General features: G+C 62.4%; 2 protein-coding genes across 2 annotated transcripts; one reads left to right on the top strand and one right to left on the bottom strand.

Moving 5' to 3' along the window:
• Positions 1-404: 404 nt before the first annotated feature.
• Positions 405-11716, top strand: FERMT3 (FERM domain containing kindlin 3; the record flags this gene model as incomplete). The annotated part of the gene is made up of 12 exons (XM_083881323.1): positions 405-408; positions 935-1045; positions 1167-1305; positions 1828-1930; positions 3194-3298; positions 4137-4280; positions 4977-5026; positions 6053-6137; positions 6901-7104; positions 7634-7758; positions 8876-9017; positions 10411-11716. 12 exons carry the CDS (start codon positions 405-407, stop codon positions 10570-10572), a joined length of 1374 nt encoding a protein of 457 aa, XP_083737449.1. The 3' UTR covers positions 10573-11716.
• Positions 11717-11975: 259 nt separating this feature from the next.
• Positions 11976-22624, bottom strand: STIP1 (stress induced phosphoprotein 1). Its single transcript, XM_083881277.1, has 14 exons — positions 22565-22624; positions 20481-20690; positions 19525-19666; positions 18561-18702; positions 17288-17450; positions 15548-15674; positions 15331-15433; positions 15116-15236; positions 14943-15039; positions 14729-14853; positions 14257-14293; positions 13627-13730; positions 12881-13053; positions 11976-12140 (listed from the first exon to the last, which is right to left on the bottom strand). Exons 1-14 carry the CDS (start codon positions 22571-22573, stop codon positions 12068-12070), a joined length of 1626 nt encoding a protein of 541 aa, XP_083737403.1. The 5' UTR covers positions 22574-22624; the 3' UTR covers positions 11976-12067.
• Positions 22625-22630: the final 6 nt, after the last annotated feature.

Raw genomic sequence — 22630 nt, 5'->3', positions numbered from 1 at the left:
GACCCCCCAAGAGCCCCCCAAACCCCCCCAAACCCCATTTAAGACCCCTCAACCCCCCCCCAAACCCCACTAAAGACCCCTCAAATCCCCCCATAATCCCATTAAAGACCCCCAAAGACCCTCAAACCCTCCCAAATCCCACTAAAGACCCCCCAAACCCCCCATTTCCCGCAGGAGACCCCCGGGCCTGGGGGGACCACGCCCTGTGGTGGGAGCAGCAGCGGCGGTGGCTCATCAGCCCCTCCCCCAGCCTGGACTCGCTGGGGGTCGGGGGGGGGTCCCGGCTCCTCTTCACCCCCCGGCACCGCCCCCTCCGCCTGCGCCTCCCCCCCGGGGGGGTCCTCAGGCTGCTCGTCGACTTCGCCGGGACCCCCGGGAGGGCGGCGGCGGCGGCCTGCGGCCTCATGGGTGGGGCTGGGGGCTTCAGGGGGGGCTGGGGGGTTCCTGGGGGGTCTGCGGGCTTCATTTGGGGGTCATTGAGGGGCCTGCAGCCTCATGGGTGGGGCTGGGGGCTTTGTTTGGGGGTTTGGGGGGGTCCTGGGGGGTCTGGGGGCTGCTCAGTGGGTCTGGGTGGGTCTGGGGGCGTCGTTTGGGGGTCTGGGGGCTTCATTTGGGGGTCTAAGGGGTCTCTAAGGGGTCTGGGGGCTGCTGGTGGGTCTGGGGGCTTCGCTGGGGGGTCTGGGGGCGTCATTGGGGTGTTCGCTGGGGGGGCTCGGGGGGGTCCGGGAGGGGTTTTTGGGGTCTCTGGGGGGCAATTGGGGTCTGGGGTCTCTGGGAGTTTCTCAGGGGCCTCTGGGGGGGTCCGTGGGGGGGGTCCCTGGAGTGTCTCAGGGGTAATTTGGGTCTGGGGTCTCTGGGGGGTCTCAATTTGGGTCTGGGGTCTCTCAGGGGTCTCTGGGGGTCTCAGGGGTAATTTGGGTCTGGGGTCTCACAGGAATCCACCACCCCGAGGAACTTTCTCTGCTGCGCCCGGAGCGGGGGGAGGGGCGTGACCTGGCCCCGCCCCCACCTGACCTGGACGTGACTCACCTGAGCCCCCGGGCAGGTAACGGGGGGAGGGGCGGGGCCGGTAAAAGGGGAGGGGGCGGGGCCTGTAAAGGAGGAGGAGCCTCTGGCCCCACCCCCCCACTCCCGCCCCTCCCCCACACCCTTTACCCCTCCCCCAGACGAGGCCCCGCCCCCCGCGCTGCCCCCCGAGACGCTCCGCCCCCTCTGGAGACCCAAATTTGGGGGGCGCGACCCCCCGGGACCCCCCCGGAGCCCCCCCGGGAACGCGCTGGTGCGGTGGGCGGGGCTGCACGCGCGGTGAGGGGCGGGGCCTAAAGGGGGCGGGGCTTGGGCGGGCGGGGCTTGATTGGTTGGAAATCCAGAGTGGGCGGGGCTTGATTGGTTGGAAATACAGAGAGGGCGGGGCTTGATTGGCTAGAGATCTGGGTGGGCGGGGCTTGTTTTGGTTGAGATCCAGAGTGGGCGGGGCTTGTTTGGGTGAAGATCTGAGTGGGCGGGGCTTGGTAGGGTGGAGATCCGGGTGGGCGTGGCCTATTTGTGTGATATCTGGGTGGGCGTGGCCTATTTGGGTGGAGGTCCAGGTGGGTGTGGCTTGTTTGGGTGGAGATTTACAGGTGGGTGTGGCCTGCTTGGGGTGGAGTCTTGGTGGGCGGGGCTTCTTTGGGTGGGCGGGGCTTGACAGGGTGTGTCTCATGGGCGTGGCTTGGGTGGTGTTGGGGTGAGGTTTGGGTTTGGGGTGTGGTCAGGGCGTGGTTTGGGATTTGGGTGTGGTCAGGGCGTGGTCAGGGCGTGTCCGAGCTCAGGCCCCGCCCCTCACAGCTGGTTGGACGTGGGGCGGTCGCTGATGGAACAGGGCGTGGCCCAGGACGAGGAGCTGCTGCTGCGCTTCAAATACCCCTGTGCCCTGGGGCTGGACCCCCAGGTACCCCCGGGACCCCCAAATACCCCCCCAAATACCCCTGTGCCCTGGGGCTGGACCCACAGGTACCCCCGGGACCCCCAAATACCCCCCCAAATACCCCTGTGCCCTGGGGCTGGACCCCCAGGTACCCCCGGGACCCCCAAACCCACCCCCAAATACCCCTGTGCCCTGGGGCTGGACCCACAGGTACCCCCGGGACCCCCAAATACCCCCCCAAATACCCCTGTGCCCTGGGGCTGGACCCCCAGGTACCCCCGGGACCCCCAAACCCACCCCCAAATACCCCTGTGCCCTGGGGCTGGACCCACAGGTACCCCCGGGACCCCCAAATACCCCCCCAAATACCCCTGTGCCCTGGGGCTGGACCCACAGGTACCCCCGGGACCCCCAAATACCCCCCCAAATACCCCTGTGCCCTGGGGCTGGACCCACAGGTACCCCCGGGACCCCCAAATACCCCCCCAAATACCCCTGTGCCCTGGGGCTGGACCCACAGGTACCCCCGGGACCCCCAAATACCCCCCCAAATACCCCCCGGGACCCCCAAATACCCCTGTGCCCTGGGGCTGGACCCACAGGTACCCCCGGGACCCCCAAATACCCCCCCAAATACCCCCTGGGACCCCCAAATACCCCTGTGCCCTGGGGCTGGACCCACAGGTACCCCAGAGACCCCCGGGACCCCCAAACCCACCCCCAAATACCCCCCGGGACCCCCAAATACCCCCCCAAATACCCCCCGGGACCCCCAAATCCACCCCCAAATACCCCCCTGGGACCCCAAAATCCCCCCAAAGTACCCCAAAATCTGCTCAGGGACCCCAAATCTCCCCCTGGGACCCCAAAATCCATCCCCAGGGACCCCAAATTTTGGAGGTCCCTGGTGTGAAGTTTTGGGGGGTCCCTGGGAGGGAATTTGGGGGTTTCTGGGTGGGTTTTTTAGGATCCCTGGGGAGGAGTTTTGGGGTCCCTGGGGTGGAGTTTTGGGGGTCTCTGGGGTGGAGTTTTGGGGGAGTTTTGGAGGGTCCTGAGAGGAGATTTGGGGGTCCCTGGGATGGGATTTTGGGGGAGTTTTGGGGGTCTCTGGGGAGGAGTTTTGGGGCTCCCCAGAAGGAATTTTGGGTTCCCTGGGATGGGATTTTGGGTTGTCTGGGAGGGGATTTCAGGGTGTTTTGGGGGCAGGAGTTTGGGGGGTCACTGGGGAGGAGTTTTGGGGGTCCCCGGGGGTCGTGGCCCCCCCCAGACGCCCCCCGGCCCCCCCAGGACGCCCCCAGGGTGGCGCTGCTGCAGGAAGAGGCGCGGGGGGCTCTGCTGGCCGAGGAGATCCCGGTCACCGAGGAGCAGGGGATGCTCTTTGCCGCCCTCCAGGTACCCCAAACACACACCTGGGGCGCCCCAAAAATCCCCCTGTAGCCAAAAACCTCCCTAAAAGCCTGACCCGGGTCACCTGGGACACCCCAAAAATTGCCCTGTAGCCAAAAACCTCCCTAAAAACCTGACCCGGGTCACCTGGGAGACCCTAAAACCCTCCCTGGGTCACCTGGGACACCCCAAAACCCTCCCTGGGTCACCTGGGACACCCCAAAAATCCCCCTGTACCCAAAAACCTCCCTAAACACCTGACCCGGGTCACCTGGGACACCCCAAAACCCTCCCTGGGTCACCTGGGATACTCCAGAAATCCTCCTGTACCCAAAAACCTCCCTAAAAACCTTCCCTGGATCACCTGGGACACCCCAAAACCTGCCCTGGGCTCACCTGGGAAACCCCAGAACATCCCAAAATCCTCCCTGGGTCTCCTGGGACACCCCAAAACCTGCCCCGGGTTACCTGGGACACCCCAAAATCCCCCTGAACTTGAAAATCCCATCCTGGAACCCCTTAGGACCCCCCAAACCCCACCCTGGAATCCTCCTGTACCCCCAAAAAAAACCCCAAACCCCCTGGGACCCCCCCCAAAAAAAACCCAAACCCCCTGAGACCCCCCAAACCCTCCCCAAATTTCCCAGACCCCCCTGAGCCCCAAATCCTCCCTTGAGACCCCTCCCCAAAAATCCCCCCAGACCCCTCTGGACTCCCCCCCAAAAACCCCCCCAAACCCCCTGGGACCCTCCCCAAATTTTCTGGACCCATTTGAACCCCAAATCCCCCCTTGGACCCCTCCCCAAAAATCCCCCCTGACCCCTCTGGACGCCCCCCCCCCCAGTATCTGATCGAGGGGGAAGAGTGGGGGGACCCCCAGGACCCCCCCGAGACCCCCCAGGACCCCCCTGAGACCCCCCAGGACCTGGACACGGCCCTGGACAAACTGGAGCTGAGCCTGGGGGGGAGCGGGACCCCCGGCCCAGAGGTGGGACTGGGGGAACTGGGAGGGACTGGGAGAAGGACTGGGAGGCACTGGGGGGCACTGGGAGGGGGAAATTCAGGGTCTGGGGGCACTGGGAGGAACTGGGAGGAGAAATTTGGAGTCTGGGGGGCACTGGGAGGGAGGTTGGGGTGCACTGGGAGAGAGACTGGGAGGAACTGGAGGGAACTGGGGGGAACTGGGAGGGGGGAATTGGGGGTCTGGGGGGCACTGGGAGGAACTGGGAGGGCAGAACTGGGAGTCTGGGGGCACTGGGAGAGGGACTGGGGGATCTGGGAAGGGGTTTGGGGGGCACTGGGAGACACTGGGAGGAACTGGGAGGAGAAATTTGGGGGTCTGGGGGCACTGGGGGGCACTGGGAGAAACTGGGAGGGGAAATTTGGGGGTCTGGGGGCACTGGGGGGCACTGGGAGAAACTGGGAGGGGAAATTTGGGGTCTGGGGGCCCTGGGAGGGAGGTTGGGGTGCACTGGGAGGAACTGGGAGAAACTGGGGGAAACTGGGGGGCACTGGGAGGAGAAATTTGGGGTCTGGGGGCCCTGGGAAGAACTGGGGGTCTCTTCTGTCCATACTGGGAGCACTGGGAGGGCACTGGGGTGGGACTGGGGGCACTGGGAGGGGAAATTTGGGGTCTGGGGGCACTGGGAGTCACCGAGGGGGTTTTTTTGGGGGGGGGGCCCAGGAGGAGCTCGAAGCCCCCCCTGAGCTGGACGAGGAGCTGGAGATTCACAGGTACCCCCAGACCCCTCCCCAAATTCGGGGACCCCCCTGGGGGTATTTTGAGGTCCCCTTGACCCCCCCGACCCAAATTTGGGGCCATCCTTGACCTCCCCCTCCCCAAATTGGGGGTCCCCCCTGTGGGTGTTTTGGGGTCTCTCCCTTGACCTCCCCCTCCCCAAATTTGGGGTCCCTCTTGACCTCCCCCTCCCCAAATTTGGGATGACCCTTGACCTCCCCCTCCCCAAATTTGGGGTCCCCCCGTGGGTGTTTTGGGGTCTCTCCCTTGACCCTCAGACCCCAAATTCGGGGTCCCCCTTGACCTGCCCCTCCCCAAATTTGGGGTCTCTCCCTTGACCTCCCCCTCCCCAACTGGGGGTCCCCAGGCCGTCCCCGTGGCCGTTCCGGGGGTCCCGCCCCGCCCCCGCCCGGGTTTTGCTCTCGGGGTCGTCGTTGTCGCTCTGGAGCCCCCCGGGCCCGGGGGAGCCCCAACAGCAGCTGGACCTGCGAGGTGAGACCCCCAAAACCCCCCCGGGGACCCCCCAAAAACCCCCGGGGAGCCCCAAAATCACCCTGGGAGCCCCAAAACCCCCCCTGGGACCCCCCAAAACCCCCCGGGACTCACCAAAATCACCCTGGGATCCCCAAAAATCACCCCTGAGACCCTCAAAGTCCCCAGGGACCCCCAAAATCACCCTGAGATCACCCCCAGCACCCCAAAACCCCCTGGGACCCCTCTGGGACACCCCAAATCCCCCCCAGGACCCCAAAAATCACCCTGGGATCCCTAAAATCACCCTGAGACCACCCCAAATCCCCCCCAGACCCCTCCGGGACACCCCAAATTCCCTTTGGGTCCTGCCAGGGTCCCCAAATCCCCCCTGCGACCCTCCAGGGTCCCCAAATCCCCTCTGGGACCTCCCAGAGCCCCCAAATCCCCTCAGGACCCCCTTTAACCCCCCCCCAAATCCCCCTGAGACCCCTCTGGGACACCCCAAATCCCCCCCAGGACCCCCCTGACCCCCTTGTCCCCCTCCCCAGGCTGCGAGGTCACACCCGAGGTGGATTTGGGGGCTCAGAAATTCGGAATCAAAATCCGGGCGGGGACGAGCGAGACCCTCCTGCGGTGCCGTGATGTGGGTGGGGGGTCCTGGGGGGGGGTTGGGGGGTCCTGGGGGTCTTGGGAGGTCCTGGGGGGGCAGGGGGGGTCCTGGAGAGGTTTTGGGGGGGTTTGGGGGGGTTCTGAAGGGGTCTTGGGGGGGACTTGGAGGGTCTTAGGGGGTTCTGGGAGGTTTTGGGGGGTCCCAGGGGGTCCTGGAGGGTCTTGGGGGTCCTGAAGGGTCCTGGAGAGTCCCAGGGGGGTCCTGAGAGGTCCTGGGAGGGTCTTAGGGGGGTCCTGGAGGGTCCTAGGGGGGTCCCGGGAGGTTTTGGGGGGTCCTGGGAGGGTCTTAGGGGATCCTGGGAGGTTTTGGGGGGATTTGGGGGATTCCGGGGGGTCCTGGAGGGTCCTGGGGGTTCTGGGGGGGCTTTGGGGGGTCCTGAGGGGTTTGGGGGGGGGCTTTGGGGGGTCCTGGAGGGTTCTGGGGGAGTCCTGGGGGAAATTTTGGGGTTTTCTGTTGGAATTTTTGGGATTTTCTATGAGAATTTTGGGCTTTTCAGGGAAATTTAAAGAATTTGGCTATGAGAATTTTGGGCTTTTCAGGGAAATTTAAAGAATTTGGTGGGATTTTCTGGTGGGGTTTTTTTTTTTGGGGTTTTTTTTTTTGGGGGGGGGGTGGGTCTCGGTGAGCTCGAGATTTCCTGGTGGATTTTTGGGGTGAATTTCCCAGAATTTTGGGATTATTCTGACACAAATTTTTGGGTTTTTTGGGTTTTTTTCCCCCCCTCAGGCCCCCAGTTCTGCCGCTGGTTCTGCGGCACCGCCGGGCGGGGGGCGCGGGGGGTCCCTCCCCCACCTCCGGGGGGTCCTGGGGGGGGTCCTGGGGGTCCTGGGGGGGCGGGGAGAGACCCCCGGGACCCCCCCCCGGAGACCCCCCCCGGACCCGCGGCGGCTCCTCCCCCCCCGACTGCAGCGGCGGATCAAAGGGAGGGAGGTGGGGACCCCCGAGACCCCTCCCCATATTTATACCCCCCCCAGAGACCCCTCCCCATATTTATACCCCCCCCACACATCCTTTATTCCCCCCCCGAGACCCCTCCCCATATTTATACGTTCTCCTGAAGACCCCTCCCCACTTTTATCACCCCCCAGAGACCCCTCCCCATATTTATCCCTCCCCACATTTATCCCCCCCTGGAGGCCCCTCCCCATATTTAACCCCCCCGGAGACCCCTCCCCATATTTATCCCCTCCCCAGAGACCCCTCCTCACATTTTAAACCCTTTTCAGAGCCCCCTCCTCACATTTAACACCCTCCAGAGCCCCCCCACTCACATTTAACACCCCTCAAGAGACCCCTACTCACATTTTAACCCCTCCTGGAGACCCCCACTCACATTTTAAACTCCTTTCAGAGCCCCCCACTCACATTTAACACCCCCCAGACCCTTCCCCACATTTTAACCCCCCCCCAAAGCCCCCTCCCCACATTTTAACCCCATTTTTAACCCTTTCCCGCCCAGTTCCAGCAGCGGCTGCTGCAGGTTTTGCTGCGGGAGGGGCCCCTGAGCCCCCCCCGGGCGCGGCTGCGCTTCGTGGAGACCTGGAGGGGCCTCCCCGGCTTCGGGCTGGGGCACTTCGTGGTCCGGTACTGGGGGCACTGGGGGGGACTGGGGGGGACTGGGGGGGGATTAGGGGGGACTGGGAGGCACTGGAATAGGATTGGGAGGGGATTTGGGGCAGTTTTGGGGCACTGGGAGGGAACTGGGATGGACTGGGAGAGACTGGGAGGGGATTGGGAGGGACTGAGTTATACTGGGAGGGACTGGGTTATACTGGGATGGACTGGGAGGGACTGGGAGGGACTGGGGGAGACTGGGAGGGAATTGGGGGCACTGGGGGGGACTGGGAGGGACTGGGAGGGGATTGGGAGGGACGGGGATGAACTGGGAGGGACTGGGGGGCACTGGGTTATACTGGGAGAGACTGGGAGAGGATTGGGGGAGAGTGGGAGGGAATTGGGTTATACTGGGATGGACTGAGAGGGACTGGGAGGGAATTGGGGGCACTGGGGGGGACTGGGAGAGGATTGGGAAGGGACTGGGAGATACTGGGGGGCCACTGGGATGGACTGGGAGGGGTTAAGAGGGGATTAGGGGGGACTGGGAGAGACCTGGGAGGGGATTTGGGGCAGTTTTGGGGCACTGGGATGGACTGGGGGTCACTGGGAAGGACTGGGAGGGGCACTGGGAGCACTGGGAGGGACTGGGAGGGACTGGGGGTCATTAAAAGGGGGGTCCCAGTCATGTTTTGGGGGTCCCATCTCTGTTTTTTGGGGCTCTCAGAGGGTTTTAGGGTCCCCCAGCAGGTTTTTGGGGTCCCCCATCTCTATTTTGGGGGTCCCAGGTTTTGGGAGGCTCTCAGGGGGATTTTAGGGGCTCTCAGGAGGTTTTTAGGGTCCCCCAGGAGGTTTTTGGGGTCCCCATCTCTATTTCGGGGTCGCAGGTTCTGGGGCTCGGCCCGGGACGAGGTTTTTGGGGTCTCTCAGGAGGTTTTTGGGGTCTCAGGTTTTGGGGGGTTTCTCAGGGGGGTTCTAGGGTCCCCAGGAAGTTTTTGGGGTCCCCCATCTCTATTTTGGGGTCCCAGGTTCTGGGGCTCGGCCCGGGACGAGGTTTTTGGGGTCCCAGGTTCCAGGGGACTCTCAGAGGGGTTTTTAGGGTCCCCAGCAGGTTTTTGGGGTCCCCATCTCTATTTCGGGGTCGCAGGTTCCGGGGCTCGGCCCGGGACGAGGTTCTGGCCGTGGGCCCCTCGCGGCTGCTCCGCCTCGAGCTCGGCAGCGGCGCCGTCACCCGGAGCTGGAGCTACAGAGACCTGCGGCAGTGGGACGTCAACTGGGACAGCCAGCAGGTGAACTGGGGGGACTGGGAATGTCAACTGGGACAGCCAGCAGGTGAACTGGGGGGACTGGGAGGGACTGGGGACATCAACTGGGACAGCCAGCAGGTACTGGGGGGACTGGGGACATCAACTGGGACAGCCAGCAGGTGAACTGGGGGGACTGGGAGGGACTGGGAGCATTAGGGACATCAACTGGGACAGCCAGCAGGTGAACTGGGGGCACTGGGGACATCAACTGGGACAGCCAGCAGGTGAACTGGGGGGACTGGGGATGTCAACTGGGACAGCCAGCAGGTACTGGGGGGACTGGGGGGACTGGGGACATCAACTGGGACAGCCAGCAGGTACTGGGGGCACTGGGGATGTCAACTGGGACAGCCAGCAGGTACTGGGGGGACTGGGAATGTCAACTGGGACAGCCAGCAGGTGAACTGGGGGCACTGGGGATGTCAACTGGGACAGCCAGCAGGTGAACTGGGGGGACTGGGGATGTCAACTGGGACAGCCAGCAGGTGAACTGGGGGGACTGGGAATGTCAACTGGGACAGCCAGCAGGTGAACTGGGGGCACTGGGAGGGACTGGGGACATCAACTGGGACAGCCAGCAGGTCACTGGGGGCACTGGGGACATCAACTGGGACAGCCAGCAGGTACTGGGGGCACTGGGGATGTCAACTGGGACAGCCAGCAGGTGAACTGGGAGCACTGGGGATGTCAACTGGGACAGCCAGCAGGTCACTGGGGGCACTGGGGACATCAACTGGGACAGCCAGCAGGTACTGGGGGCACTGGGGATGTCAACTGGGACAGCCAGCAGGTACTGGGGGCACTGGGGATGTCAACTGGGACAGCCAGCAGGTACTGGGGGGACTGGGAATTAATGGGGATGTCAACTGGGACAGCCAGCAGGTACTGGGGGGACTGGGGATGTCAACTGGGACAGCCAGCAGGTACTGGGGGGACTGGGAATGTCAACTGGGACAGCCAGCAGGTACTGGGGGGACTGGGAATGTCAACTGGGACAGCCAGCAGGTACTGGGGGCACTGGGGACATCAACTGGGACAGCCAGCAGGTAACTGGGGGCACTGGGAATTAATGGGGACGTCAACTGGGACAGCCAGCAGGTCAACTGGGGGCACTGGGAATGAATGGGAACATCAACTGGGACAGGCAGCAGGTCACTGGGAGCACTGGGAGGGACTGGGAGGGACTGGGGGCACTGGGGAGGGGCTGGGATGAACTGGGAATCCCCACAGTGTATTTTGGGGGTATTTTTGGGGGGCTATTTTGAGAGGATATTTTTGAGGGGGGAATTTTCGGGGTTATTTTAGGGGGTTATTTTTGGGTGGGATATTTTGGGGGGATATTTTGGGGGGGGTCTCACCCCCGTCCCCCCCCCAGGTGCGGCTGTGGCTCAGCGGTGACGTCACCCTGGCGCTGCAGGTGCTCTCGGCGCCCCCCCGGGCCCTGCACCAGTTCCTGGGGGGGTACCTGGCCCTGGGGGGCGCCCCCCGGGACCCCCTGGAGCTGCGGCGGCTCATGGAGGGGGGGTACGACCCCTGAGAGCCCCCCCTGACATCGCTGTCACTGCAGTGTCACCGCAGTGTCACCCTCAGTGTCACCGCAGTGTCACCAATGTCACCCTTAGTGTCGCCAATGTCACCCCAACATCAACAATTTCACCCCAGAGTCACCCCCAATGTCACCCTCAATGTCACCCCAATTTCACCCCCAATTTGACCCTCAGTGTCACCCCAATGTCACCTCAGTGTGACCCCAGTGTGACCCCAATGGCACCCCAATGTCACCCCATTGTGACCCCCAGTGTCACCCTCAGTGTCACCAATGTCACCCCAATATCACCAATTTCACCCCAGTGTCACCCTCAGTGTCACCCCAATGTCACCTCAGTGTGACCCCAGTGTGACCTCAATGACAGCCCAATGTCACCCTCAGTGTCACCCTGAGTGTGACCCCAATGACACCCCAATGTCACCCCAATTTTGCCCCCAGTGTCCCCTCAGTGTCACCCCCAGGGTCACCTCATTGTCACCCCAATGTCACCCTCAGTGTCACCCCAATTTCACCCCAGTGTGACCCTCAGTGGCCCCTCAGTGTCACCTCAGTGTGACCCCAATGTCACCCCAATATCATCAATTTCACCCCAGTGTCACCCCAATTTCACCCTCAGTGTGACCACCAATGTCCCCTCAGTGTCACCTCACTGTCACCCCAATTTCACCTCAGTGTCACCCCAATGTCACTCCCAGTGTCACCCTCAGTGTCACCTCAGTGTCACCTCAATGACACCCCAATGTCACCCCAATTTCACCCCCAGTGTCCCCTCAGTGTCACCTCAGTGTCACCTCAATGACACCCCAATGTCACCCCAATTTCACCCCCAGTGTCCCCTCAGTGTCACCTCAGTGTGACCTCAATGACACCCCAATGTCACCCCAATGTCACCCCCAGTGTCCCCTCAGTGTCACCTCAGTGTCACCTCAATGACACCCCAATGTCACCCCAATTTTGCCCCCAGTGTCACCTCAGTCTCCCCTCAGTGTCACCCAAATTTCACCCCCAATTTGATCCCCAGTGTCCCCTCAGTGTCACCCCCAGGGTCACCTCATTGTCACCCTGAGTGTGACCCTCAGTGTCACCTCAGTGTCACCCCATTGTCACCCCCCAAGACTCAACACGCTCCTGATGCCCGAGGTGTTTGTGGGGTCACTTGTGGGAGGGGCTTGGGAACCCCCAAAATTTTATGGGGAGGGGTTTGGAGCCCCCAAATCTTTGTGGGAAGGGTCATAGACCCCCCTCAAATCCTTGTGGGAAGGGCTTGGAGTCCCCAAATCCTTGTGGGAGGGTCTCAGATCCCTCCAGACCCCCCAAAACGCCCCCAATCCCCCTCCAGCCCCCCCAAATCCCCCAGGCCGGGTCACTGCTCCGCTCTTTATTGGGGGGGCAGCGCCCCAAAACCGACGGGGGGTGTGGGGGGGGAGGGGCGGCGCCCCCAGACCCCCCCAGAGGGGTGGGGGGTCCCCGGGGGGGTCGGGGGTCACCGGATGGCGATCAGCCCCACGTCCATCAGCTTCTGGATCTTCTGGGCTATCAGGGGGTTCTTGAGGTGCCTGGGGGGGAAAAATGGGGGGTAGAGGGGGGGACACGGGGTGGGGACACATGGGGACAACTTGGGGACACCTGGGGACATGATGGGACACCTGGGGAGAGCCAGGGAACACCTCAGGGACATCCAGTGACACCCAGGGACACCTGGAGATACCTTGGGGACACCTGGGGACACGATGGGACAACTTGGGGACATGATGGGACAAACAGAGACACCTTGGGTCATGATGGGACAACTTGGGGACACCTGGGGACATGATGGGGACACCTGGGGACATGATGGGGACACCTGGGGGACAGCCAATGACACCTCAGGGAAGGTCAGGGACACCTGGGGACAGCCAGGGACACCCAGGGACACCTTGGGGACATGATGGGACAATTTGGGGACACCTCGGGACACGATGGGACAACTTGGGGACAGCCAGGGACACTTTGGGGATATGATGGGACAAACTGGGGACACCTGGGGACACGATGGGATACCTTGGGGACATGATGGGGACAGCCAGGGGACATGAGGGGACACCCTGGGGACACTTGGGGACCCTCAGTGACCCCCCCCAGACCCCTGAGGACCCTCAGTGACTCCCCCAGACCCTCAGTGACCCCTCAGGGCACTCACTGAGCTGCCCCAGCTGGGCAATGCCACCCTGCCACCCCACCTTGGGGACACTTGGGGACCCTCAATGACCCCCCCAGGACCTCGAGGACCCTCGTTGAGCCCCCCAGGGTCACTCACTCGCTCAGGGCCTGGGGGTCTTTCTGCATCTGCTCCAGGATGAGGCGCATGGCCGGGTCCCCCATGATCTGCTGCACCTCGGGGTCGGCCAGAGCCCGGCGCCGCAGCTCCTCGGGGGGCTCTGAGCGCTGCTGCTGCCCCCTCAGGCAGCGCCTCTGCCCCTCCGCCGCCTCCTGGGGGTCACAGGGGGCACAGGGGTCAGGGGGGGCATCACAGGGGTCAGGGGGGGGTCACAGGAGGGGTCACAGGAGGGGTCACAGGGTCAGGGGGCTCTGAGCGCTGCTGCTGCCCCCTCAGGCAGCGCCTCTGCCCCTCGGCCGCCTCCTGGGGGGTCACAGGGGTCAGGGGGGTCACACAGGGCATGGGGGGTCACAGGAGGGGTCATAGAGGGCATGGGGGGGTCCCAGAGGGGCCCCAGAGATTGGGGGGAGGTCCCAGGGATCCGGGGGTCTCAGGGGGGCACAGGGATCAGGAGAGATCACAGGGGGTCTCAGGGGGTTCCAGGGGGGTCACAGGGGGTCCCAGGGACTGGGGCTGGGATCAGGGGGGTCCCAGAGGTCAGGGGAGAGTCCCAGAGGGGTCCCAGAGATTGGGGGGGGGTCCCAAGGGCTGCTGCACCCCCAGGCAGTGCCATTGCCCCTCCGTGGGGGACACAGGGGTGACAGGGGGGGGACACAGGGGTGACAGGGGGGGACACAGGGGTGACAGGGGGGGACACAGGGGTGACAGGGGGTCCCAGGGGTCACCTTGCAGGAGGGGTCGAGGTCCAGGGCGCGCTGATAAACCTCCATGGCCTTGGTGTAATCCCGCATGGCCTCGAGCGCCGCCGCCTTCCGCGTGTAGCCCTTGACTGGGGACACAGGGACAGCAGGGGGGACAGCAGGGACATGGGGACACAGGGGGACACCAGGGGACAGCAGGGGACAGCAGGGGACAGGGGAGACATGGGGACAGGAGTGGACACCAAGGGGGGGACATGGGGGCAGCAGGGGGATGTGGGGGGACACAGGGACAGCAGGAGACAGCAGGGGGGACATGGGGACAGCAGGGGCACGGTGGGGGCATGGGGACAGGAGGGGACACAGGGACAGGGAGACATGGGAGATGGTGGGGGACACAGAGGACATGGGGACAGGGGGGACATGGGGACAGGGGGGGACATGGGGACACACAGGTTCAGGTACAGGTGAGGACACAGGGACAGGTGAAGGGACACAGGTACAGGAGGTGACATAGGGACAGGAGGGGACACGGGGACAGGCAGAGGAGAAGGGGGATGAGGATGATGAGGGCACAGCAGAGGAAGGGCAGGGCCTGTCCCCTGGTGTCCCCTGGTGTCCCCCCCTGTCCCCAGTGTCCCCCGTGTCCCCACTCACTGAAGGTGGGCTCCAGCCGGATGCACTCCTCACAGTCCTGTGGGGAAAGAGGGGAGTGGGTCAGGAGAGGCCAAATCAGCCCCCAAATCCCCCCAAATCATCCCCCAGACCCCCAAACCCCAAAAATCAAGTCCCAGACCCCCGAACCAACCCCCAGGAGCCTCTTCCACTCCTCAAACCACTCCAGGACCCCCAAACCAACCCCAAATCCCCCCAAATCAGCTCCCAGACCCCTCAAATCAGCCCCTAGCCCCCCCAAACCAACCCCCAGGAGCCTCTTCCACTCCTCAAACCACCCCAGGACCCCCAAACCCCCCTCAAACCAGCCCAGAACCTCCAAACCAGCCCCAAGTCCTCTCCCCAAACCTGTCCCTACCTCTCAACCCCCCCCTCAAATCACCCCCCCAGCCCCCCCAAATCAACCCCAGAGCCTCTCCCACCCCTCAAACCCCCCCAGGACCCCTCCCCAGACCTTGAGGGCCAGGGGGAACTCGAGCAGTTTGGTGTAGCAGGCCGCACGGTTGCTGTAGAGCCGCGCCTCGTGCGGGTTACGCCGGATGGCCTCGCTGTAGTGCTTCATGGCCTGGGGGTAATCCCCTAAAACAGAGCCCTCCTCACTCTCAGGGGGCTCCCAGACCCTTCAGAGCCCCCCAAAACCCCCTCAAAGCCCCCCACTCAAACCCCACCTCGCTGGAAACACTCGTTGCCTTTGTTCTTCTCCTCCAGCGCCAGGTCGGGGTCGATGTAAGCCAAACGCTCCTGTTCCTTCAGGATCTTCTCAGCCTGTAGAAATGATTTTAGGGGTTCAGTGAGGGGGTTCAGGGGATATGGGGGTCACTCTTGATGTCCCCCGTGTCACCTGCTGGCACTTCTTGAGCACGTCGGGCGTGCGGTGCTCGGCCAGGGATTTGTTGTAGAAGTGCACGGCGTCCTTGTAGCGCTCCTCGCGGAAATACGAGTTCCCGATCCTCGCGTACGCCCTGGAGGGAACAATAACAATTCAGGGGGGCAAAAAGACAGTTTAGAGGGGTAAAAGAGACCCCAAAAAAAGCCTCAAATCCCCCCCAAACTCACTTGGCAATCTGCCTGTAGTCCTCACGGTTCTCCCGGCCCACCTCGATGGCGCGTTCGCACAGCGCCCGGCACCGCTCGTACTCGCCCGTCTCGAAATACACAGCTGGGGGGGAAAAAAAAAAAAATAAAAATAAAAATAAAAATAAATTTGTGAGGGTTCTGAGGGATTTTTTTTGGGGGGTGGTTTTAGGGGTTTTTTTTTTTGAGGGTGACAGACCTGCTTGGTTGGTGACGTAGGTCATGTTGGTGGGGTCCAGCTGCTCGGCGCGGGTGTAGTGCTCCAGCGCCGCCGGGAACTCCTTGCGCTTGTAGGCGGCGTTGCCCAGTTCCTTCTCCTTCTGTGCCTGTGGGGGGCCCCAAAAACGAGTAAAATCACCCCAAAATTCACACCCAGACTTTCACATTGTGACCCAGCTCCTTCTCCTTCTGTGCCTGAGGGGGGACCCCAAAAACGAGTAAAATCACCCCAAAATTCATACCCAGACTTTCACACCATCACTCAGCTCCTTTTCCTTCTGTAACTGAGGGGTAAAATCCCAAAATTGGCTAAAATCACCCCAAATTTACCCTCTAAACACCCTCCCTATGACCCAGTTCCTTCTCCTTCTGTGCCTGTGGGGGGTCCCAAAAATGGGTAAAATCACCCCAAAATTCATACCCAGACCTTCCTACTATGACCCAGTTCCTTCTCCTTCTGTGCCTTTGGGGGGACCCAAAAATGGGTAAAATCACCCCAAAATTCATACCCAGACCTTCCTACTATGACCCAGTTCCTTCTCCTTTTGTGCCTGAGCAGGGGAACCCCAAAAACGGGTAAAGCCACCCCAAATCTACCCTCTAAACCACTCCCTAATGACCCAGCTCATTATCCTGATGTGCCTGACAGAGTAAAACCCCAAAATTGGCTGGAATCACCCCAAAATTCATACCCAGACCTTCCCATCATGACCCAGCTCCTTCTCCTGCTGTGTCTGAGGGAGAGAACCCCAAAAACGGGTAAAGTTACCCCAAATTTACCCTCTAAACCACTCCCTAATGACCCAGCTCCTTCTCCTGCTTAATCTGAGGGAGAGAACCCCAAAAACGGGTAAAATCACCCCAAAATTCATGCCCAGACCTTCCTACTATGACCCAGCTCCTTCTCCTGCTGTGCCTGAGCAGGGGAACCCCAAAAACGACTGAAATCACCCCAAATTTACCCTCTAAACACCCTCCCTATGACCCAGCTCCTTCTCCTTTTGTGCCTGAGCAGGGGAACCCCAAAAACGGGTAAAGTCACCGCAAATCTACCCTCTGAACTATCCCCTAATGACCCAGCTCATTATCCTGATGTGCCTGACAGTAGTAAAACCCCAAAATTGGCTGGAATCACCCCAAAATTCATACCCAGACCTTCCCATCATGACCCAGCTCCTTCTCCTGCTTAATCTGAGGGAGAGAACCCCAAAAACAGGTAAAATCACCCCAAAATTCATGCCCAGACCTTCCTACTATGACCCAGCTCCTTCTCCTGCTGTGTCTGAGGGAGAGAACCCCAAAAACGGGTAAAATCACCCCAAATTTACCCTCTGAACCACTCCCCTCATGACCCAGCTCCTTCTCCTTCTGTGCCTGAGCAGGGGAACCCCAAAAACTACTAAAATCACCCCAAAATTCATACCCAGACCTTCCCACTATGACCCAGCTCCTTCTCCTGCTGTGCCTGTGGGGGGACCCCAAAAACAGCTGAAATCACCCTGAATTTACCCTCTGAACTATCCCCTCAATGCCCCAAAAACTCCCCAAATCCCAACCCCTCCTCCTCCAGCACCCCAAAACCTGCCCCACAACCTCCCCCTCCCCAAAAATTCCTCTCAATACCCCCAAAACTCCCCCCAACGCCCCCAAAACTCCCCCCAATTCCCCCAGGTGTTCGGGGCTGTCCCCAAACCCCGATTTTTGGGGTCCCCCCCCTCACCTCCTGCTTGTTCTGGGGGAGTTCCTCGGCCGGGGGGGGCTGGGAGGGGGCTGGTGGGGGTGGGGGAGGTGGGGAAGGGGCTTCCTCCTCCTCCTCGGCCCCGCTGAGCTCCACCCCCAGCAGGACACTCAGTGTGGTCATCACCCGGGGGTCCTGCAGCTTCCTGGGGTTTGGGGAGGGGGCAATGAGGGGGTCAGGGGGGCTGCACCCTGAAATTCCTCAGCCCCATTTCCCCATCCCAAAATCCCCACCCCGAAACCCCCCAAAAGGGGTTCCCAGACCCCCAAACCTCCCAAAAATGGTTCCCAGCCCCCCCAAACCCTTCCCAGCCCACCCAAAACTCCCCAAAAGGGGTTCCCAGACCCCCCAACCCCCCCAAACCCCCTTCCAGCCCCCTAAACCCCTTCCCAGCCCCCCAAAAGGGATTCTCAGCCCCCTAAACCCCTTCCCAACCCCCCCAAAACTCCCCAAAAAGTGTTCCCAGCTGCCCCCAAAGGGGTTCCCAGCCCCCCCCCAGAGCATCCCAGACCCCCCCAACCCCCTCCCCAGCCTCCCAAGCCCCCCAAAAGGGGTTCCCAGGTCCCCCAAAATCCCCCAAACCCCCTCTCAGCCCCCCCAAACCTCTCCCCAGAGCCCCCCAAACCCTTTCCCACCCTCCCAAACCCCCTCCCAGCCCCCTCAGAATGAGTTCCCAGCCCCCCAAACCCCTTCCCAGCCCCCCAAACCCTTTCCCAGCCCCCCAAACCCCCTTCCCACCCCCCAAACCCTTTCCCAGCCCCCCAAAAACGAGTTCCCACCCCCCCAAACCCCTTCCCAGTCCCCCCTAAACCCTTCCCCACCCCCCAAACCCTTTCTCAGCCCCCCAAAAGAGATTCCCATTCCCCCAAACCCCTCCCAGCCCCTCCAAAAGGGGTTCTCAGTCCCCTAAACCCCTTCCCAGTCCCCCCAAATCCCCCAAAAGGGGTTACTAGCCCCCCCAAAAGGTGTTCCTAGCCCCCCAAACCCCCTTCCTAGCCCCCCAAACCTCTCCCCAGAGTCCCCCAAACCCCTTCCCACTGCCCCCAGACCCCCTCCCAGCGCCCCCAGAGCCCCCAAACTCCCTCCCGGCCCCCCCAAACCTCTCCCCAGAGCCCCCCCAAACTCCTCCAAAGAGGTTTCCAGCCCCCCAAACCCCCTCTCAGCCCCCCAGACCCCCTCCCAGCCCCTTCAGAATGAGTTCCCAGCCCCCCAAACCCCTTCCCACCCCCCCAAGCCCCCCATTCCCGGCACTGACGCCCCCAGCTGCGCGGGGTCGCTGCGCAGGGTCTCCAGCAGGCGCCGGTACTCGGGGTCCCCCAGCAGCCCCCGGGTCCTGGGGTCGGCCTCCAGCCGGGACAGCAGGTCGGGGGCGCTGAAGGGGTTCAGCAGCTTCCGCTCTGCAACGGGGCCACGAGGGGTCAGGAGGGGTCAGGAAGCCCAAAAACCCACCCAGGGGGGGCCCCAAAGTGCTGGTCTGAGAGACCCAAATTTGCTTTGTTTCCACTTAAAGGGAGAGTGAATTTGTTTGGGGTGTAAAATGGTTTTGAGGACACATCAAAGGTGTCACAGGGGGCTTCCCACAGCACCTGGAGCCCCCAAAACTCTCCTGGGACCCCTCAAACCCCTCTGGGAGCCACTGAAACCCCCATGGGAGCCCCTCATATCCTTCTGGGGGCCCCCAAACCCCCCTTGGAGCCCCCGAAACCATCCTGGGAGCCCCCAAATCCCCCTGGGAACCCGTCAAACCCCTCTGGGAGGCCCCAGACCCCCCTGGGAGCCACTGAAACCCCCCTGGGAGCCACCAAAACCCTCCTAGGACCCCCCAAACCCTCCTGAGTATCCCCCAAACCCTCCTGGGAGCCCCTAAACCCCCCTGAGACCTCCATAAACCCCCCTGGGAGCCCCTCAAATCTTCCTGGAGCCCCTCAAACCCCCCTAGGACTTCCTAAACCCTCCTGGAAGCCACTGAAATTCCACTGGGAGCCTCTCAAATCCCCTTAGAACCCCCAACCTCCCCCAGGAGCACCTCAAATCCTCCTATGACCCTCCAAACCCCCCTGGGAGCCCCTCAAACCCCCCTGGGAGCCACTGAAACCCTCCTGGGAGCCCCCCAAACCCTCCTGGGAGCCCCCAAACCCCCCTGGGAGCCCCCCAAACCCCCCTGGGAGCCCCCCAAACCCTCCTAGGACCCCCCAAACCCCCCTGGGAGCCCCCCATACCTGCCAGCCTGGCCTCCACCCCTCGCAGGCCCTGCAGGAGCTGCTCATTGCCGGGGTCCCGGGCCAGCCCCTCCTCGTAGGTGGCCTTGGCCTCCTCCAGGCGCTGCAGGAACTCCAGAGCTGCTGCTTTCCTCGAGTAGCCCTGGGGGACAGGGGGGGGGACACTGCTGGGACCCCCTGATGGGTCTGGGGGGGGCCTGGGACCCCCAGTCTGGGCCTCTGTGGGACCCCCCAGTCTGAATCTCTGTGGGACCCTGGGACCCCCAGCCTGACCCTCTGTAGGAGCCCCACCCTGTCCCCTCCATAACCCCAAACCCCCCCAGACCACCCCCTTTCCCCCTCCCCTCCCTGACCCCAGAAACCCCCCCAGATCACCCCTATCCCATCCCCTCCATAATCCCACAGGAACTGTACAAACCCCCCAGACCACCCCCTTTCCCCACCCTTTCACGACCCCCCAAACCCCCCAGACCATTTCTAATCCTGTCCCCTCCATAACCCCCCAAACCCCCCAGACCACCCCCTTTCCCCACCCCTTCCCTGACCCCCATAAACCCCCCCAAACCTCCCCAAACCTCCCCAAACCCCCTCCAAACCCCCCCAAACCCCCTCCAAACCTCCCCAAACCCCCCAAACCCCCCTCCAAACCCCCCCAAACCCCCTCCAAACCTCCCCAAACCCCTCCAAACCTCCCCAAACCCCTCCAAACCCCTCCAAACCCCCCCAAACCCCCCCAAACCCTCCCCAAACCCCCCCAAACCTCCCCAAACCCCCCAAACCTCCTCCAAACCTCCCCAAACCCCCCCCAAACCCCCTCCAAACCTCCCCAAACCCCCCCAAACCTCCCCAAACCCCCCCAAACCTCCTCCAAACCTCCCCAAACCCCCCAAACCCCCTCCAACCCTCCCCAAACTTCCCCAAACCCCTCCGTGTGCCCTCCCCTGCCCTGTGCCCACCTTGGCCCAGTCGGGGCGCAGCTCCAGCGTGCGGCAGGCGTCGGCCAGGGCCCGCCCGTAGTCCCCGAGGCGCGCGTAGGCGGCGGAGCGGTTGCTGAACAGGACGTGGTTGTTGGGGTCCCGGGAGATGGCGGCAGAGTAGTGACCCACGGCCGCCCCCACGTCCCCCGCGGCCAGGGCGCGGTTACCCCGCTCCTTCAGCTCCTGAGCCTGGGCAGGGGATGGGGAAGGGGAGAGGAGGGGAGGGGAAGGGGAATGGGAAAGGGAGGAGGATGGAGGAGAGGAGGAAAAGGGAAAAGGGGTGAAGGGAAAAGAGGGAGAACAGGGAAAAGTCGGGAGCAGAAAGGGATGAGGAGGATGAGGAGGGTGAAGGTGAGAGGAAGAGGAGGAGCGGGAACAGGAATGGGAAAGGGAGGAGGATGGAGGAGAGGAGGAAAAGGGAAAAGGGGTGAAAGGGGAAAAGAGGGAGAACAGGGGAAAAGCCGGGAGCAGAAAGGGATGAGGAGGATGAGAAAGGTGAGGAGGATGAGGAGGGTGAAGGTGAGAGGAAGAAGAGGAGTGGGAAGGGGAATGGGAAGGGAGGAGGGTAAAGAGGGAGAGAATTGGAGGGAGAAGGAAGGAAAAGGGGAGAACAGCGAAAAACCGGGAGAGTAAGGGGTGAGGAAGAGGAGGGGGATGAGGAGGGTGAAGGTGAGAGGAAGAAGAGGGATGGGGATGGGAACGGGAAGGGAGGAGGATGAAAAGGGAAAGAATTACAAGGAGAAGGGGTGAAGGGAAAAGAGGGAGAACAGGGAAAAGCCGGGAGCAGAAAGGGGCGAGGAAGACGAAAATGAGGAGGATGAGGAGGATGAAGGCGAGAGGAACGGGAGGAGCGGGAATGGGAACGGGAGGATGGAGGAGAGGAGAGGAGAGGAGAGGAGAGGAGAGGAGAGGAGAGGAGAGGAGAGGAGAGGAGAGGAGAGGAGAGGAGAGGAGAGGAGAGGAGAGGAGAGGAGAGGAGAGGAGAGTTGGAAGGAAAAGAGGAGGAAGTAAAAGAGGGAAAACAGCAAAAAACCGGGAGCAGCAAGGGGCGAGGAGGATGAGGAGGATGAAGGCGAGAGGAAGAGGAGGAGTGGGAACAGGAATGGGAAGGGAGGAGGATGGAGGAGAGGAGGAAAAGGGAAAAGGGGTGAAGGGAAAAGAGGGAGAACAGGGAAAAGCCAGGAGAGTAAGGGGCGAGAAAGATGAGGAAGATGAGGAAGATCAGGAGGGTAAAAGTGAGAGGAAGAGGAGGCACGGGAACGGGAAAGGAGGAGGATGAAGGAGAGGGATAGAGGAGGGACAGGAAGGGGAAAGGAGGAGGATGAAGGAGAGGAAGAGGATGAAGGAGAGGGGGATTGGAAGGAAAACAGCAAAAAGAGGCAAAGGGAAAGGAGGGAGAACAGCGAAAAGCCGGGATCAGCGAGAGGCGAGGAAGAGGAGGAGGATGAAGGCGCCAGCGGAGTGAAAGTGTCAGGAAGATGAGGAGGATGAAGGCACGAGGAAGATCAGGATGAGAGTGTGAAGAAGATGGAACAGATAAAGGTGAGGAAAAGACGGAAATGATGAAGGTGAGAGGAAGAGGAGGAGGATGAAGAAGCAAGCGGCAGGAAACCGGAGAAGAGCAACAAGAGGGGGCGAGGGAGAAGAGGCGTGAGCAAGGCCGGGAGGATGAAGATGAGGGAGGTGAAGACCAAGGAAAAGCAGAAAGGAAGAAGAAGAAGAACGTGAGGAACGAGGCGCTCACCACAGACCCTCAAACCCCTCCAGGCCCTCCCCGCCTCCTCAAGGACCCTGAAACCCCCCCAGGCTCCCCCTCATCTCCCCCAGGCCGCCTCAGGAACACCCCAAACCTCCCTAAACCCCCTCAAGGCCCCGCTCTCCCCTCAGAACCCCCCGACCCCCGCAAGGACCCCTTGATCCCCTTCAGGATCCTCATTAAACCCACCCAAACCCAACTGGAACCCCGAGAGCCGCCCCTGGGGAGCTCCCCCAGCCCCTCAGCCCGTCCCCAGGACCCCTCGGGCCCCTCAAAGTCCCGTCCGGTGTCCCCCCACCGCCGCCACCTCCTCCATGGCCGCGGCTCCGCTCCCGCCGCTCCCGCGCCGCCCTCTGGAAGCTGCTAGAACCCC

Source organism: Zosterops lateralis (assembly GCF_965231275.1).
Source record: "Zosterops lateralis genome assembly, chromosome: 33".
In the NCBI taxonomy this organism is placed as follows: domain Eukaryota; kingdom Metazoa; phylum Chordata; class Aves; order Passeriformes; family Zosteropidae; genus Zosterops; species Zosterops lateralis.
Note: the sequence above shows the minus strand (reverse complement) of the source record. Positions and strands in the feature narration are given on the sequence as shown.

Excerpts from the sequence above, each read along its gene's own strand:
- STIP1 (XM_083881277.1), bottom strand. Across the intron at positions 15,040-15,115 it reads TGCTCAAGAAGTGCCAGCAG|GCTGAGAAGATCCTGAAGGA; the intron begins GTGACACGGGGG and ends TCATTTCTACAG. Across the intron at positions 13,731-14,256 it reads CCGGCTGGAGCCCACCTTCA|TCAAGGGCTACACGCGGAAG; the intron begins GTGAGTGGGGAC and ends CTGTGTCCCCAG.